General features: G+C 37.2%; 1 protein-coding gene across 1 annotated transcript in view; it reads left to right on the top strand.

Annotated features, from left to right (window-relative positions):
- The window catches only part of TPH2 (tryptophan hydroxylase 2), a 137993-nt gene that overhangs the window by 109528 nt on the left and 10484 nt on the right, over positions 1–17981 (top strand). The window contains exon 9 of the mRNA XM_039344458.1: positions 5810–5905. Within this exon, the coding sequence (XP_039200392.1) occupies positions 5810–5905 (96 nt within the window). The remainder of the gene's footprint in view (positions 1–5809; positions 5906–17981) is intronic.

Here is a 17981-nt window from a genome sequence, read left to right as displayed (position 1 = left end):
AAATCACTAAAAGTAAAGATGTTATCAGCTTATAAATTATAACTCAGCTAAAGATCAATCATCTATTCTGAAATATTAAGTCCTTTTCAGATTCTAACGCGTCTCTAACCATTGATAGAATTTTTCCCAAGTTTTAAAGTAAACTGAATCATCTTTTTCTTTCATCTCCAATGTTAATCTATCCATTTCTGCACACTCTAACATTTTAATAATTATAACCTGGTCAGATAGTAGATTCTTATTTTTCCAAAATTGGGCAAATACTATCCTTGCAGCTGTTAAAATGTACAGTATCAAGTAGTCATTTTCATTACCATAATTAGGTCTTAGTATTCCTAACATAAACAGTTCCGGTTTAAATTCTATCTATATTTTCATCATCTTTTCCAACCATCTATGGCTCTTAGACCAATATTTCTTAGCATTAGGGCATATCCACCATGCATGGTAATAGGTGCCTGGCTGTTGTTTACATTTCCAACAAGTATTCAAAACATTTTTAAACATTTTCGCTAAGCGAACTGGTGTCATATGCCATCTGTAAAACATCTTGTATAAGTTTTCTTTATATGCTGCAGCTTTTGTAAGCTTAATATTTTTATTCCAAAGTTTTTGCCAGTCTTCTAAATCTATAGAATATCCAAAGTTCTTTGCCCATACTATCATTGTTTCTTTCACTTGTTCTTCTTCCATCTTCCAGTTTAAAAGAAATTTATAGAGTTTCTTAATCAAATTCTCATCTGTTTTTAACAAAATTTTATCTAATGGAGTCTGTTCTTTATAAAATCCTGTTGATTTTATATCTTTTTCGTATCTTGTTTGAATTTGCAAGTAGGACCAGCATGTTAAGTCAATACCTTGTTGTTGAAGAGTTTGCCTGTCCTTAAGTTTTCCCTCTTTGTCCAAAAGATCTTTATAACTAACCAGTTTATCATAGTTAATCAGGTTTGGGTAAGCAAATGCTTCCATTATTGAAAGCCACTCAGGTATTTTCATATATATTTTATGTCTGCTTCCATCCTGCTAAGGAAAAGGGGAAAAAATGGCGGACTGCGTTGTTTGGCGACCCCCATGATTTTATTCCTTACCTCCCTTCCTTTTCCCTTCTCTCTGCTTTCCATTCCACAATCTTGGAAGCATACATGTCCTTAAAAATCCTATTTTAAATCAAATAAATAAATAGACATGCAGTAGCCTGACTGATTGTGTCCCCAGATGCACTCTTCTAGAAAGTCCAACCTTCAGAGAAAAAGATTTTGGTATCTGTTGTATTAAAAACAGAGAACTGAAATGGATGATACAATATATATTCAGTCAGTATATCCTCTTTGGAAGCTGTCCTTGTTAAATTTTTTGCTTATATTTATTTGTCTGTGTTTATAAACCATGCAGACTAAAAGCTGTTAAAATTTCACAATTAAATCCATAACAAAGCACATAAATAAGCTATTGGATGATTATATTTAAATAAATAAAGGCATGTATCTTGGTAAAAAAGGGCATTCACAATCTACTGGAGTTAAAGGCCATGATCCATGGAAATCCACAACCTACTGGACTAGAGCGGCCTTGTCTCAATGAAGTGCTTCATACTATGAAGCAATGTAATTTTATTGACCAAAATAAAATGGCAATGGATTTTCCTTAACAAAGTCCTGTACATTGCCTAAGCCCTTAGGTTTTAATAATATTTTGCTGGTGTAAATTGGAGTATATGTGATTGGCTTATATAAAAATCTTATAAACAAATAATACTTCCAATATTCAAAAGAGATTTCTGCACATAAAGAAGATGGTTGGACATGTTGAAAGAGGCTTCTGCTTCTGGCTATTGAAAGTGTCAAAAGAGGCAGTAAGAATAGACAAAGAAAAACAGTATAGCTGATTTGCTTTGCTTGAAAAAAACTAGAGGGCTTTATTGTATTGTGAAGCTGGTTTAAGGGGTTATTTCATGATAAAAAAATAAACTGTTAACAGACTACCACAACCACATGCAATCAGCATAGCACACATCAACTAAAGCTCTTCAAAACATCCTAAGCACACCAAAAAACCCAGCAGCCCTAGAAGAAAAAACAGGAGTCATCTAAAACATACAGTTTAATGACTGCAAAAGCCACGATGTAGGACAAACAGGCAGAAAATTGGCAGAACGCATCCATGAACACCAACTAGCAGTCAGAAGACATGATCAAAACTTTAATTTCACAACATGAGGGCAGATTTAACCATAGATTCAATTGGAAAACTGACCATCCTAGACCAAACCAAATCAAAAAATGCTAGGGAATTTCTAGAAACCTGGCATTCTCACAAATTGGCCATCAACAGATACATAGACATAAATAACATCTACATACTGTGCAAAAGAGACAATCAACAAGCCAAAAAGGGAATAAAAAGACCTAAGCACTTCTCCACAATCAATCAGCACCCAGATGAGCATAGATTAACTCCAAGATTAACATCAGATCAACAATCAAGTAACAAATCAAAAAACTGTCAAACAAGCCAATAGTAAACAGCCCAACCAAAGAACCTCTAAGACCACCCCCACTAACACCACTAATGGATAAGCCTCTATAATATAAATTAAGAGCAAACCCCACTCCTTATTAGCACTGAGAATTTTATCTAGTTTGCAAGAAAACAGCCAAGCTCAGATAACATCTCATTTCAACCCTGAGCTACAAATATTCTTCTTTATGGATTTTGAAGAATTATTACATAACTATTATATACAGTTTCACCCTTTAATAAGTTCACATTGTGTTTGTGGATTTTTTCCAGGGCTCTCCTTAAGACAATATTTTTGAATATGCTATTAAAACACACCCAGCATTTGCAAACCTGGATACCAGGTTTGCAGATGTGTTCTTGCATTTATTTATTTCACAATAAATCTGTACATAAATAATGGTGATTTTTATTAGGGTTGTGCAATTCTTCAGATATAATTCCCCAAAGCTATTTTTTTTAAAAAATGTTTTATTGATTTTTTAACATAGTCACCTTAATATTTGGTAAACAGTGTGTTGTCTGGGTATACATTTAAAAAACATTCACTAACAGTTGATTTCTATAATCTATAATCCACAAAATAACTTTACTTGATTTCCTCTTTTTCCCATAATGTTCTCTTTTACCAACCTTAAGTTAATACAATTCTTGTTGTTTTGGTAAATAATGATTAAGTATAAAAAATTTTCTAATATTTCTACAGATAATAAGCACATCAATATAATATTTCTTTTCTATCTAGTCATTCTGGTTGCCTCATCATAGATCCTGTTTACAGTTCTTGTTTGCATTTGTTTTTCTCATAATGGTCAAAACATTTTTACTGGTTCAGATTTTCTCAAAGTTAATTACATTAAAACATTTAAGTCTATTTTTTCTCATGTAAGCCATCGCAATACTTTTACCTTTCTTAAGAATAAATAAGACTAAAAAAAGAAAAAAGAATAAGAATAAAGAAAAATAAAAGAATAGTATGCCACTTAAAATCCATGTTTCCTATAAGTTAATACATATTTATTTCCAAACTTTTTCTGTTCTTTTTACCATAATTAAAATATATATTTAATCTTTAAATATTCCATTTAATAAATCTAGTCCTTTAGTCTTTTAACTCTTATTCAAAACATTTTTAATCCATTGTAATTTTCTTAAAATCAATCACTTTTAAATATCTAAAACATTTCCTTTATATAAGCCATTCCAACTCTTTTATATTACTCATGTCAAGAAATAAAATAAGAAAAAAGAAGAAAAAGAAAGTACTATGTTACTTGAGGGGCTCTTCCCTCTTAAAATAAAATTCATATCCAAAATCTTTCTATTTCTTTAATCATATTCAAACAGGTGTTTCTTTTTTAAATATTCTCTGATAGGTCCCATCATGTATTTTCTTAATTTTCACTTTAGCCTTTTTCTTTTGCTCAATATCTTTTTTAATCAATATATTCTGCTGAATCAAAGAATCTTTCCATATTCTTGTAAGTGTTACTGTAGTTATAAAAGGTAAGTCAAGTACAATCTCTTTGTAAGAGGCATTTGCCCATTCATGTTTGCTGAAAATATTTTTCTTTCTTTTTCTCTCTGTTTCTCTTATCATTTTTTGTCTCTTCAGTTCTAGTGTTTTTTCCTGACATCTCTGCAGTCCATTTTGTCCAATCTTTTTTCTTATCCTCAAATTTGTTTTGTGGTGTTAAAGTATAAGTTGCCTTTTCCAAATCCAGTATTTCTTGTACATTTTTTTCCACTTGGGTTAAATCATACCTCTTTGTTTTGTTAGATCCTATCTTTAAGTCTCTATCCTCAAATTTGTATTCAGTTATCTGTTTTATCTGTTACTTCTCTATTGTTGTTTTCTGGGATTTTTTTGTTGTAAAATTAAATTGGAGCTGAATTGGTTTATATTTTCAAAGTTATTTTGGATTTCTTTGTGGTTTGAAATCATTGTTGTTTGAATTAGTTGCAACATATCATATGTTTCCGTTGAAAGGTATTTATTTTTTCTTGATAAGTTATTTCTATAAGTCTCTGATTTTCCATGATGACCAAGAATCCAAGTTTTCTTTTCTCTGCAAATAGCTTTAGAGTCAGAATTAAGTAGATACTTGTAATCCAGAAAGTTCAAAAAAGTTTTTTTTTTGTTCCCTAAAGTTTATAAGTCTCTCTTTGTCTGCAGCCCAGATTGTTTTCTTTTTTGTCACAGCTGTTCTCTATTGTTAGAGCTTTGAAGGTCACAAATAAAAAAATAGGTTTTTTTTCAGATTTTGCCAAGTCCTGTATGAAAGCCATAGTCTTCATCCACCACTAGATGTGAGCACCAGTTTATTTTTCAAATTTTCAAAATGAACAAATTGCCTTTAAAATGAGAATCTTAACCATTCAGCAATTTCAAACTTATCCAAACTTAGGTTCTATAGTCATTTCATTTCAATATGTTCTGGTCCTCCATAAAAGGTTTAATTTGCTGTTTCCGTCAGTAAAAGAGTGGGGCAGAGATCCCCCTCCTTCATTTTTGGAGTTTTTTGTTTCTTGGTATTTTTTTTCTTCAGGAAAGTTGATAAGTAGGATAGTGAAAATCGATGTTCTTACCCAGATTCAAACGCACTGTTTACAATCAGCTTAAAATAGTGCTTTTGACTTCAGTTGCTTGTAGCTGAAGTTAGGCTAGCCTTTCTCCTGTTGGTTTCTGGAAAGCTTCTCCTGGACCAATTGGGTTGACCACTGTCTCTCTGTGGTCCCTAGGACTTCCTTCCTTCTTTGTTGCCTCTTTGGGGTAGCTTCTGGCCCATTTAGGGTCCCCTAACAGGAAGAAATTCAGCTGAAGGGCACAGAGCCCAGAACCTCTCAACTGCTGCGCTATTGCGCAGGACCGGAAGTCTCCCCAAACCTACTTTGGATAGCACAGGATGAAAACACACCACCTGCTTGCAACACTTTAGACTAACTGTGACTTTTGCAGGGATTATGTGTTGGCTGCACATAATTCATGATTCAAAATAAAAATGCAAGTGCTTTAAAAAATGGAAGACACTGTGCACATCCTGCAACAGCCTTTTGGCATTGAATCTGAAGCACTGCACAGTCCTAATTTTTATCATGATTTATGCTAAATAGATTTCTGATAGCCTCTTGTATTCATGGTATTACCGTTTGGTAATTTTCTTTTACATCATTTATTTAAAAACAAAAAATAGTATGAGGAAGGGCTTGTCTGGTGACCTGTTTGATTTCTGAGTGTATCTAGGTTCATTCTAATATGTGTGTGTGTGTCTCTATGTATTTCATTTTACAGTGTTATTTCTTCACTATTGAGTTTGGCCTTTGTAAGCAAGATGGACAACTGAGGGCTTATGGAGCAGGCCTTTTGTCTTCTATTGGAGAGCTCAAGGTACTGATGTAAACAAAACTCTATATTATGTATCACTACAAGCCAACTCTATGATTTCTATATATTTCTCATGTGTTTGATTTTCTACTGAACTCTTTGTTGCTTTAACTTGCTTTCAAATCACCCTGGGAACCATTTGGCTGAAGGACAGTATGCAACTGGTTCTAACAAATACATTAGAAAAGTATACAGTTTCAATTAAATCTTGTAGAAGAAGAACAACAAGAACATTAGATCATAATGCTAATTTGGGATGGAAATTTTTTTTGAATGCCAATCCAAAATATATACCTTGACACATATATTAAGGCATGTGTGATTCTTCATTCTGATTCTTGTATTTGAATGTGATTCAATCAAATTACCTTTTTAAATTAGATCAGGTGCCTCTGAATTGATTCAACTATTTGATGGATTTTGTGGATATGCATACATACTCTTATCAGATCAAATCTTTGATTTGACTTGATTGTTCAGATAAACTCTTCAGACTGAATTGCAAATTCAAACTGAATGCCTTCATGAAATCCAAAATATAAATTAGAACTTGGTTCATTTACATCCCCTCCCAATACCTATATTTAGTAAATTGATTTTCCAAGTTCATTTAAATTTTGCCATATTCTATGACCTGTATTACTGTGTTTCCCCAAAAGTAAGGCCTACCCTGAAAATAAGCCTAGCTTGATTTTTGGGGGTATGCCTAATATAAGCCCTACTGCAAAAATAAGCTAGTTTTTGGGCAAGGCACATGCCTAAAAATCAAGCTAGGGTGGGGGTGTGGAGCTGCCCCATGCGCCCTGGACCACTTACCTTGCAGCCAGGCTTTTCCTACTGGCCCACTGATTCTGTGGTGTCTTGTGTAGCCAGGCCTGCATTTCTCAGTCACAGGCCTTTCCAGAAGGCCACTGCAGTCGAGAATCAGGCTATGGATTCAATCCATAGCTCGGTTCTGCAAGACCTATGCAGCTGAAAACTGAGCTATGGATTGAATCCATAGCTCAGTTCTGCAAGACCTATGCAGCTGAAAACTGAGCTATGGATTGAATCCATAGCTCATTACTTGGCTGCAGAGGCCTTCTGGAAAGGCCTGACTGCAAAATACAGGCTGGAATGCAGCTGCAGAATGAAGCTGTTCCTTCGGTCGCAGAAGAAGTGGGCCAGCTGGGCAGGGCTGAGGTGACTATAAAAGTCACCCCCCGAAAATAAGATCTGGTGCCTCTTTTAGAGGTTAAAAAAAAAAAAGACCCGGTCTTTTTTTTTCAGGAAAACACGGTAGTATAACTATCAAAATTTTTATTTCAGTATTTTGCAGCAGAAATATTAGAATTTAAGCTGTAACAATGCTCAAAGAGTTAAACAAGAAGCCCAGAATCCTAAATATGATATCTTGGCAGCAATCCTAAACTGGTAGAAGTGTCAGCCCAACATAGTAGCAGTTATTATTGACAACTTTATAGGATGGGATTCAGTGGTGGGATTCAAATATATGAAGAGCTGGTTCTGTGTGGATGCCTCTTCCGGAAGTCCATTCTGGGCCTGGGCAACAAAAAATTAGTACTGGTTCTGCCGAACTGGTGCGAACTGGCTGAATCCCACCACTGGATTATGCTCATCATTTGATAGGCTAACATATAAAGTTCTTGTTATGTTAAAAATCTTAAATCTATTTAAGCATCACCCTCACAAATTAAGACTCTAAACTTCTTGACACTGATATTCCAGGTGGCACATTAGTTTAAGTCTAGCTGTCATTTTCCCAATGAAGTAAAAAAAAAAAAAGGAAATGTGCTTGTGCTCTCAAGAAAATTCAAACTCAAGATTTATTTATTTATTGAAGACATTTATATTCTGTCTTTCATAATATATACCTCAAGGCAGTTTGCAAGACAAATTAAAGTAATAAATACAAATAGACAGAAACAGTTGCAAATACCAAATCCACTAAAAATGACAAAGTGAGTATATGATAACACTGTTGGTGTTTAAAAAGTACCTATGTTTTGGTGATATCCAGGCTAGATTTAAGCAGTAATGAACTCTACCTGGAGTAATTCCAAAGCTAGTTAAGCAAATTTAAACTAATGCAAAATATGACTCTCTGAATATTAATGATGCAAGATTCTTCAAACATGTGATCTCTCTGTTGTACCAATTATCATCAGTGCGTTTCTGAATTATATACACAGTACTGATTTTTTATATTAATTTTACTGAAACTTTTTTAAAAAATAAGATAAAAACTTATTCAAATTAATACAAAGTAATAAAGAAAAGAGAAAAAGAAATAAAAAATAAAGCAAAGAAAAAAGTTAAAACTGAAAGAAAGAAAAAAAGGTACAGAGCAGTGGTTTTGATATTTTTCACAATAATTATAAGTGCAATTATATTTTAACCTCTCTCTCTAAAATAGACCTGTGCATTGTACATCCTGTGGGCCACATCCAACCTTTAGGATGTCTCTGTCCAGCTCAAGGCATCAAGTGTCAGTGGTGGGGGTAGAGCATTGGTGGCTGAGCAGTGTTGGTAGGAGCGGGATGTTGGTGTTGGTAGGGGTGTGAGTTGGATGGGATTGCAGCAGGGGCGGAACTGCAATGGGGTGGAGCCATGGTGGGGGTGTGGGGCCATGGTGCTGGCCCTCCACAACAATTCCAGTTACTCATGTCTGCCCTTGGGAAAATTGATTGCCCACCCCTGCTCTAAAGTTATATAATATTATTTCCATAATCTAGAAATGGTTCTTAACCTTTTTGAACGAATCGCCCCCTTGAGCCAATGAGGAAGTTGTCATTGCCCCCCTCCTCCAACATAACCTCTCAATCACAACATAGGAAATAATTCTTCAATTTATACAAACACTTTTTTTGTTTTCTTTAAAATTGTCATCAGGACATATGATGCAAATAATTTATTTCCAGTCTTTTCCCCATATCTCAACTGTGTGAAAAATTTTGGTGCCACCCATCATTTTATTCCCAAACTTTGTGATACATGTATTTCATTATTATCTTATTTATTCAAGACACTTAAATGTAATGACCACTGAAAACAAAATTCAATTGCAAGAAAGTGAAATGCCTGAAAAGAAAAACAGTAACATTTAATGATTGAATTACAAGTGAAATTTAAGATGCAAAAAGAAATATAAAAAGAGCATAAGAACAAACCACAATGCAGGAACTAAGAATTTCAAGACGAAAACTCTGAAACTAAACTAAGATTCAAGGAAAGTGTATATAGTCACGCACACTGTAAAAAGGATTAAAAAGACACAAAGAAAATATAGTATCGAACTGGAGTGCACGCTAAAAAAGTACAATACAAAGAGACACACAAAACAGCATGCAATGTTTCGAAAGAAGCGCTCCCCCCTCCATCACTGCCTATTCTGGCCAATGGCATGCCACTGTATGGGTAGAGCAAGGGTAAGCAACTCAAAACACTCAAAGAGCCACTTGGACCCGTTTCCCACCGAAAACAAAACACTGGGAGCCGCAAAACCTTGTTGACATCTAAAATGAAGATAACACTGCATATATCCTTTTTTATCTTTATTCTCTCTTTATTCTTTGCTAACAAAGAATAAAGAGAGAATGGTATAGCTATTTCGGGTTCTTTTAACCCTCATCAGCCAAACTTACTCTTCTGAGATTCGAACCTGGGCTATCTGCATGTTAGGCAGATGTTATAACCTCTAAGCCACGGGTTCTCTCCCACTTTGTTAGCTACCCGGAGAGAGACAGGGGGAGGAGATTTTTACCTTGAATGAACACCCTGTCAGCCCAGATATGGGAGAAAGAAATCTTCTTTCTTTTCTTTTCTTTTGCCTGTATCAGCTCAATCTATAGCCATCCACAAGCAGCAGTCACTAACTGCGACATCATTTTACATTTTTTAGGTTTTAGGTTTTGCTAACAAAGAATAAAGAGAGAATGGTATAGCTATTTCGGGTTCTTTTAACCCTCATCAGCCAAACTTACTCTTCTGAGATTCGAACCTGGGCTATCTGCATGTTAGCACGAAGCTGAAAACACCAGCCTGAAGATGACGAATGGGACTTAGTTGAAACATTGCCAAGACACTTCCAATTTTACATGGGAGAAAACCCGAACAACCAAAGACCTACATACAAACACCCGCGAAAACCTCAGAACACACACACACACACACACACACACACACACACACACACACACACACACATATTCAGTGTTATCTTCATTTTAGATGTCAAAAGGGTCTCTCTCTCTCTCTCCCTCCCTCCCTCTCCTTCTTTCTGCCCTTGGTCTGCCAGTCCTCTTCCCCCACTCAGTGTGTGTGTGTGTGTGTGTGTGTGTGTGCGTGTGTCTGTGCGCACATGTGTGTGTGTGTATGTGTGTGTGTGTGAGAGAGAGAGGGGAGAGAGAGAGACACTTGCGCTTCCTCTCTCTCTCTTTCCTCTCTCTTTCTCTCTCTCTTTTTCTCTTTCCCTTCTCCCTCTCCCTTTCTCTTGGTCTGCCCGTCCTCTTCCTCCACTCAGTGTGTGTGTGTGTGTGTGTGTGTGTGCGCGCGTGTGTATGTGTGTGTGTGAGAGAGAGAGAGAGAAGAGAGAGAGAGAGGGAGAGAGAGGCACTTGCTCTTTCTCTCTCTCTCTTTCCTCTCTCTTTCTCTCTCTTTTTCTCTTTCCCTTCTCCCTCTCTCTTTCTCTGCCAAATGCCCCACCCATCAGCTGCATTGCCAAGCCTCCCCTTGTGCCGCCATCATCCCCGGGCTTAAGTTGTGGGGCATCCACGGAACACCCCCATCAACTGCATCACCAAAACTTCTCCTACGCTGCCGGCATCCTCGAACGGAACCAGGGCAATGATCTGCCTCCTGCCAGGACCAACGTTGGAGCCTCTCGTGCTGCCAGTAGGTCCACTGTGCTGGAGGAGCTGGGGCCACTTAGCACCGCGCGGTGCTCTCGGTGATCTGCAACCCACCAGCGTTGCCCAGGGAGCGATGCCCCCACTCCCTGGGAGGAGGAGGAGGACGGCAAGGAAGCCAGCCCCAGGAGAAGGCGCTCCCGCGGGTCCGCTGGGTCTCTTCTGCTGCTGGTTGGAAAATGCCTCCCCCTCCCTTTCTCTTCCCCCCATCTTCTGCTCACCTCACATTCTTTGCCAACAAAGCAGCCGGGACTCTGGCACACCTTCCTGGCCAGCTGGGCCTACGGTCCCATGGCTGGGGATCGCAGGGGCTGCTCTCCCTTGGGGCCGCGGCTTGTGGGAAGGCTGGCCCGCTCAGCTGCGGCTCTGGTGGGCTGCTTCCAATGAGGATCCCGGGGCTTCCCCACGCAGTTCCCCAGCCACATGCACCTCGGACAGGGCCAATCAGGGAAAGGGACTTCCTGGCCATGCTTTTCCCAGGGGGCGGGGTACCTGGGCGCAGGCCAATCGGGAGCCCAGCGAGGGGCAAATCTGCATGAGAGAGAGAGAGAGAGAGAGACAGAGAAAGAGAGAGACAGAGACAGAGACAGAGAGAGAAAGAAGCACAAGTGCCTCTCTCTGTCTCTGTCTCTCTCTGCAAATGGCGGAGGAGGCTCAGAGCCACAGGGGAAGGCTCAAAAGTGTCCCTAAAACTTCTCGCTCCATCGCCCCCATATTGCCCCCTTTTCATTCCTTTGCCCCCACATCGCCCCTTTTCGTTCCTTCGCCCCCCTGAAAAATGAAATCGCCCTCTGGGGGGCGATATCGCCCAGGTTAAGAACCACTGATCTAGACTAATGTTCAAAACTCTAAATCACAAATTCTTTTTTTATTTGTACTGATCTCCATGAATAAAATTCTGTAATATTATCTTCAACCGTTTAGTCTAAATTATGGTAAAGTTTTATTATAATAAATATAATAATTATATTATAACTATATTATACTTATTACTCAATAAAAATATTGGCAATTAGTTTCTTGTTAAAGTCAAATCTCAGTCCCCCTGTAGGACTGAATCTTCTACTTTATCATTAATTTGTTTTAAGTCTGCAGCCAGTTGCACCATAGATTCTTCTTAACTTCTTCTTTGACATCTTTTTTTTATTCCTGCAAATCCTTCTTCTATTTCCTTTTTAACTGTTGAAGTCATCTTTTTGCCAAATTGTTCAAATTTCTGCAATAAATCTTGTAAAATGCCTTTATCTGTAAGCTGTTCTAGTGAACTCCTGCCTCTGTCTGCCACTTCAGCAGATTTTCTTGTGATTGCTGTTGTGAGGAAGTGAAAATATGCCAATTACTACAGTGAAAGTAAGAGGCTGGCTTCTCTTTTCCCTGTTTTGCTTCTTACTATCTGAAACAGTATAATTCCAATTAGTTCTCTATAGTTACATCTCACAGCTTAGCTCATATTATCCTTATTTTCTTGATTTAATAATAAACAACCAACAATCCCACAAAGATCTGGTCAGCAGGTCTAATTACTTTTGCTATTTTAAAAGGTACTTTCATCATATATTTTTTTTAAGAAATCACTTTAAAGAAAGTTCTCTATTTAAAACTTTCTTCATTCTCAATCCCGGCAAGTTTTTTGTTTTTAAATTAAAATAGCAGTTTTCCCCTCTTCTTAATTTAAAAATGAAGACACTCATTAAGAGTCTTTGATCTACACTGCCATTTGAAATATTTCTCTTAGGTTGTAAAATAATAAATCATAAAGTGTTTAAGAAGGTGAGACATTTGCTGATCAATATCCAATTAAGGATGCATATTTAAGGGCATGTTGGTTTTTATCTTAAAAACTAAATTTGGAGGCATTCCTCACATCCCATTCACTGAAAAAACATATAGTTCACTGATATGAGATAAAGGACATTCTCAGTATTACTCACACATTTCTAGAAATCTAATTTAAAAGAAGTATACTGTATGTGAACCGGGCAGTATAAACCTTCCGATCATTGTTAAATTTATTTTTGCCATGTTGACTAGGATTTGATGTTGTTGTAATTTGATCTGATGCTATTTTTTCATCTTTAATAATAGAATGTTGAGTTAGGTGTTCTTTTTTATTATTCTCGCTAAGCTACTAATTGGGCTGTTGCTTAAGGTTGCTGATGTTTCTTTATACAAGGGCTTTTAAATTGTCTGATGAGCTTTACAAATCAAAAATTCTTTTCTATGTATAGGACTTAACATGAAAGGGTCTGGCTCCTGTAGAGAATTTTAAAATACCTTAAAGACAAAAGAGGCTGGATTATAGACTCTCTTAGTTGAAGAGAAAGTTTAATAAATGAGATTCCACAGCCAAGGAAAAGGATTCTTAAAATACTGATGTGTGAGCACATTTTAAAAGCAATCCTAAAATGCATTTATTTAGATATCAGAACTCAAAGAGTGGCATATGTGAATACAAAAGTGGGTTTCTTTTCTGTATAAAGTGTCCTGAACTGATTTAGCTTATCAACTGAAGAAGACATGTGCAGCTCATGGTTGAACTGTGGGGACCTTGGTGCTCTCTGAGCTTAGTTGATATCTTCTACCCTTGATTTTGCAGGCTTTTCTTGAACTCCTAGAACAGCTCTAAATCCTCAAGTGCAATTCAGAATCATTCCTATCGTATCTGAGATCTTTCTATTGGTGAATAAAATACAGCATTGTTGTTGTTGTTAATTGCGAAGTCGTGTCCGACCCATCGCGACCCCATGGACAACGTTCCTCCAGGTATCCCTGTCCTCTACCATCTTCTGGAGTCCATTTAAGTTCACACTTACTGCTTCAGTGACTCCATCCAGCCACCTCATTCTCTGTCGTCCCATTCTTCTATTGCCCTCAATCTTTCCCAGCATTATGCCCTTCTCCAGTGAGTCCTTCCTTCTCATTAGGTGGCCAAAGTATTTGAGTTTCAACTTCAGGATCTGGCCTTCTAAAGAGCAGTTGGGATTGATCTCTTCTAGGACTGACCGGCTTGAACGCCTTGCAGTCCAAGGGACTCGCAGGAGTCTTCTCCAGCACCATAGTTCAAAGGCCTCAATTCTTTGACGCTCAGCCTTTCTTATGGTCCAACTTTCACATCCATACATTGCAACTGGGAAAACCATGGCCTTGACTATACGCACTTTTGTTGGCAGGGTGATATCTCTGTTTTTTAGTATGCTGTCTAGATTTGCCATAGCTTTCCTCCCCAGGAGCAAGCATCTTTTAATTTCTTGGCTGCAGTCCCCATCTGAGGTGATTTTGGAGCCCAGGAAAATAAAATCTGTCACTACCTCCATTTCTTCCCCATCTATTTGCCAGGAATTGAGAGGGCCGGATGCCATGATTTTGGTTTTCTTAATGTTGAGTTTCAAGCCAACTTTTGTACTCTCCTTCTTCACCCGCATCAAGAGGCTCTTTAATTCCTCTTCACTTTCTGCCATTAGAGTGGTATCATCTGCATATCTTAGGTTGTTGATATTTCTCCCGGCAATCTTAATTCCAACTTTTGATTCATCTAGCCCTGCCTTTCTCATGATGTGCTCTGCATATAAGTTAAATAGGCAGGGTGACAGTATACAGCCTTGCCGGACTCCTTTTCCAATTTTGAACCAATCAGTGGTTCCGTGTCCAGTTCTCACTGTTGCTTCTTGACCCGCATATAGGTTTCTCAAGAGACAAATAAGATGGTCTGGTACTCCCATCTCTTTAAGAACTTGCCACAATTTGTTGTGATCCACACAATCAAAGGCTTTTGCATAGTCAATGAAGCAGAAGTAGATGTTTTTCTGGAACTCCCTAGCTTTCTCCATGATCCAGCGTATGTTGGCAATTTGATCTCTAGTTCCTCTGCCTCTTCGAAATCCTGCCTGTACTTCTGGTAGTTCTTGATCCACATACTGCTGGAGTCTAGCTTGTAGGATTTTAAGCATAACTTTACTAGCATGTGAAATGAGTGCAATGGTGTGATAGTTTGAACATTCTTTGGCATTGCCTTTCTTTGGAATTGGAATGTAAACTGACCCTTTCCAATCCTGTGGCCACTGTTGAGTTTTCCAAATTTGCTGGCAAATTGAGTGTAGCACTTTTACTGCATCATCTTTTAAGATTTTGAATAGCTCAACTGGAATAGTAGCTTTGTTGTTGCTCAGATTTTCTAAGGCCCATTTCACTTCACATTCTAGGATGTCTGGTTTCGAGGTCAGTGACCATCCCATCGTGGTTATCTGGGACGTTAAGCTCATTCTTGTATAGTTCTTCTGTGTAGTTTTGCCATCTCTTCTTAATCTCTTCTGCCTCTGTTAGGTCTCTGCCATTTTGGTCCTTTATCATGCCCATCTTTGCATGAAACATTCCCTTCATATCTTCAATTTTCTTGAAGAGATCTCTGGTCCTCCCTATTCTGTTGTTTTCTTCTATTTCTTTGCACTGTTCATTTAAGAAGGTATTCTCATCTCTTCTAGCTATTCTCTAGAATTCTGCATTCAATTGGGTGTATCTTTCTCTTTCTCCCTTGCCTTTCACTTCCCTTCTTTTCTCAGCTATTTGCAAAGCTTCCTCCGACAGCCATTTTGCTTTCTTGCGTTTCTTTTTCTTTGGGATGATTTTAGTTGCTACCTCTTGTACAATGTTGCGAACCTCCATCCATAGTTCTTCAGGCACTCTGTCTATCAGATCTAATTCCTTAAATCTATTTGTCACCTCTACTGTATATTCATCAGGAATATGATTTAGTTCATACTTGAGTGGCCTAATGCTTTTCCCTACTTTCTTCAATTTAAGCCTAAATTTTGCAACAAGAAGCTCATGATCTGAGCCACAGTCAGCTCCTGGTCTTGTTTTTATTGACTGTATAGAGCTTCTCCATCTTTGGCTGCAGAGCACATAGTCAATCTAATTTCTGTGTGGACCGTCTGATGATGTCCATGTGTAGAGCCATCTCTTGGGTTGTTGGAAAAGAGTATTTGTTATGACCATTGTATTCTCTTGACAAAATTCTATCAGCCTGTGCCCTGCTTCATTTTGTACTCCAAGGCCAAACTTGCCTGTTATTCCGGTTATCTTTTGACATCCTAGTTTAGCATTCCAATCCTCCATGATGATAAGGACATCATTTTTGGTGTTAATTCTGTAAGGTGCTGCAGGGCTTCATAGAACTGGTCAATTTCATCCTCTTCAGCAGCAGTGGTTGGGGCATAGATTTGGACTACTGTGATATTGAATGGTTTGCCTTGGATTTGAACTGAGATCATTCTGTCATTTTGGGGATTGTATCCCAGTATTGCTTTTCCTATTCTTTTATTGACTATGAAGGCTACTCCATTTCTTCTGAGGGATTCTTGCCTACAGTAGTATACCTGATGGTCATCTGAGTTAAATTCACCCATTCCTGTCCATTTTAGTTCGCTGATTCCTAAGATGTCGATGTTCAGTCTTGTCATCTCTTCTTTGACTACATGTAGCTTGCCTTGATTCATGGATCTTACATTCCAGGTTCATATGGAAAGAAGATCTTTACAGCATCGGACTTTCCTTTCACCACCAGATATATCCACAGCTGAGCATCCTTTCGGCTTTGGCCCAGTCGCTTCATTCTTTCTGGCACTACTAGTATTAGCCCTCTGCTCTTCCCCGTAGCATATTGGACACCTTCCGACCTGAGGGGCTCATCTTCCAGCGTCATATCTTTTTGCCTTTTAGTACTGTCCATGGGGTTTTCATGGCAAAGATACTGCCATTTCCTTCTCCAGTGGATCACATTTTGTCAGAACTCTCTGCTATGACCTGTCCGTCTTGGGTGGCTCTGCACGGCATAGCTCATAGCTCCATTGAGTTACGCAAGCCTCTTCGCCACGACAAGGCAGTAATCCATAAAGGGGAAACATAGCATAGGTTCTCTTTATTTTTTTTTAATTATTGCATTGTTTTTTGAAGAGGCAACTCCTGTATGAGGAATAACAAAAAGATCAAGCTTACTATAGGGATCCTGGATCCAATTAGTTCAATGTTGGAAAAGCAATCCTCAGAGTTGGCAGAATTTTGCCTATCAGTTTTTCCTGTTGTTTAGATTTAGGAATGTATCTCCATTTTGGAATTTCTTTTTTTTATAATATTTTATTAGTTTTCTAATTTTACAATTAAACATTTAAAAAGCAATGTGGTGACTGGGTAATCAATAATTCAGTAACATACATCAATCTTTAACACAAATCTCAAGTTACAGTATCAGATATTTCCTCTCTTTTTCCCTTAATATCTGCTATCTCATATTAGGCTAATATAGTTCTTATTATTATCAACTAAATAAAAACCATCTTTGTTACATTTATCAATAATTTTTAGCTTATACAAATCTTAATTCTGTTTGCATTCAATCCTTATATATAATCAATCCTGTTATTGCTTTTTTTCTCCAGGCTTTAATTTCCCATCAATATTCAAATTAACATTTGGTATTTATAATTTCCAAGCTTTAATTGACCAAGGTTTCCCTCATCTGAACTTCTACATTTTTTCCTTTTCATAACAAAATCTAATATTCTAAATACACATCTTATCTATTTGCATATAATCTTATTCTATTTTCTAAAAGTTATCTATTTTCCATCATATTAAACCAAAAGTCTGTTAGTCTTATTACACATCTAACCTATTCAATTATAATGTTACTTTATTTTCTAAAAATTATCTATTTTTCACTATATTTAACCCTCTAATCAGTCCCCCTTAATAAATCAAAACCCTTATTTTCTTCAGCCTTACTCTGGCATTCTTCCTTTGCCAACTAACCTGCCATGTCAGTACATTTGAATCCTCAAAAAGTTCTCCCTCTATTATTATATGTATTATTTGGAATAAAAAGGACTATTTGGTACAGTTTTTTTGGGAAGAACTAGCATTGTTAGTTCTTTGGTTGTAGTTAAGATCAGGGTTTGTATATCTAAGATGGCATCTTGTTCCTTTATGTTGCATCTTATTTTGTTACAAGCTAAAAGAATGGTTTCATGTATTGATTTGAACATAGAAAGTTTTTTTTTCCTGATCTTCATCCATATTCTCTTGATAATGTGTTAAGCTGATGACTTTAAAATCAAACATTAAAAATAGTTTTTTGTTTTTTATAACTAGGTATGGGATATCTATTTCATGTGTTGCAG

The sequence above is a fragment of the Crotalus tigris genome, unplaced genomic scaffold (assembly GCF_016545835.1).
Source record: "Crotalus tigris isolate CLP2741 ecotype Arizona unplaced genomic scaffold, ASM1654583v1 scf7180000017916.3911339, whole genome shotgun sequence".
In the NCBI taxonomy this organism is placed as follows: Eukaryota; Metazoa; Chordata; class Lepidosauria; order Squamata; family Viperidae; genus Crotalus; species Crotalus tigris.
This window is presented reverse-complemented; position numbering and strand designations above follow the sequence as displayed.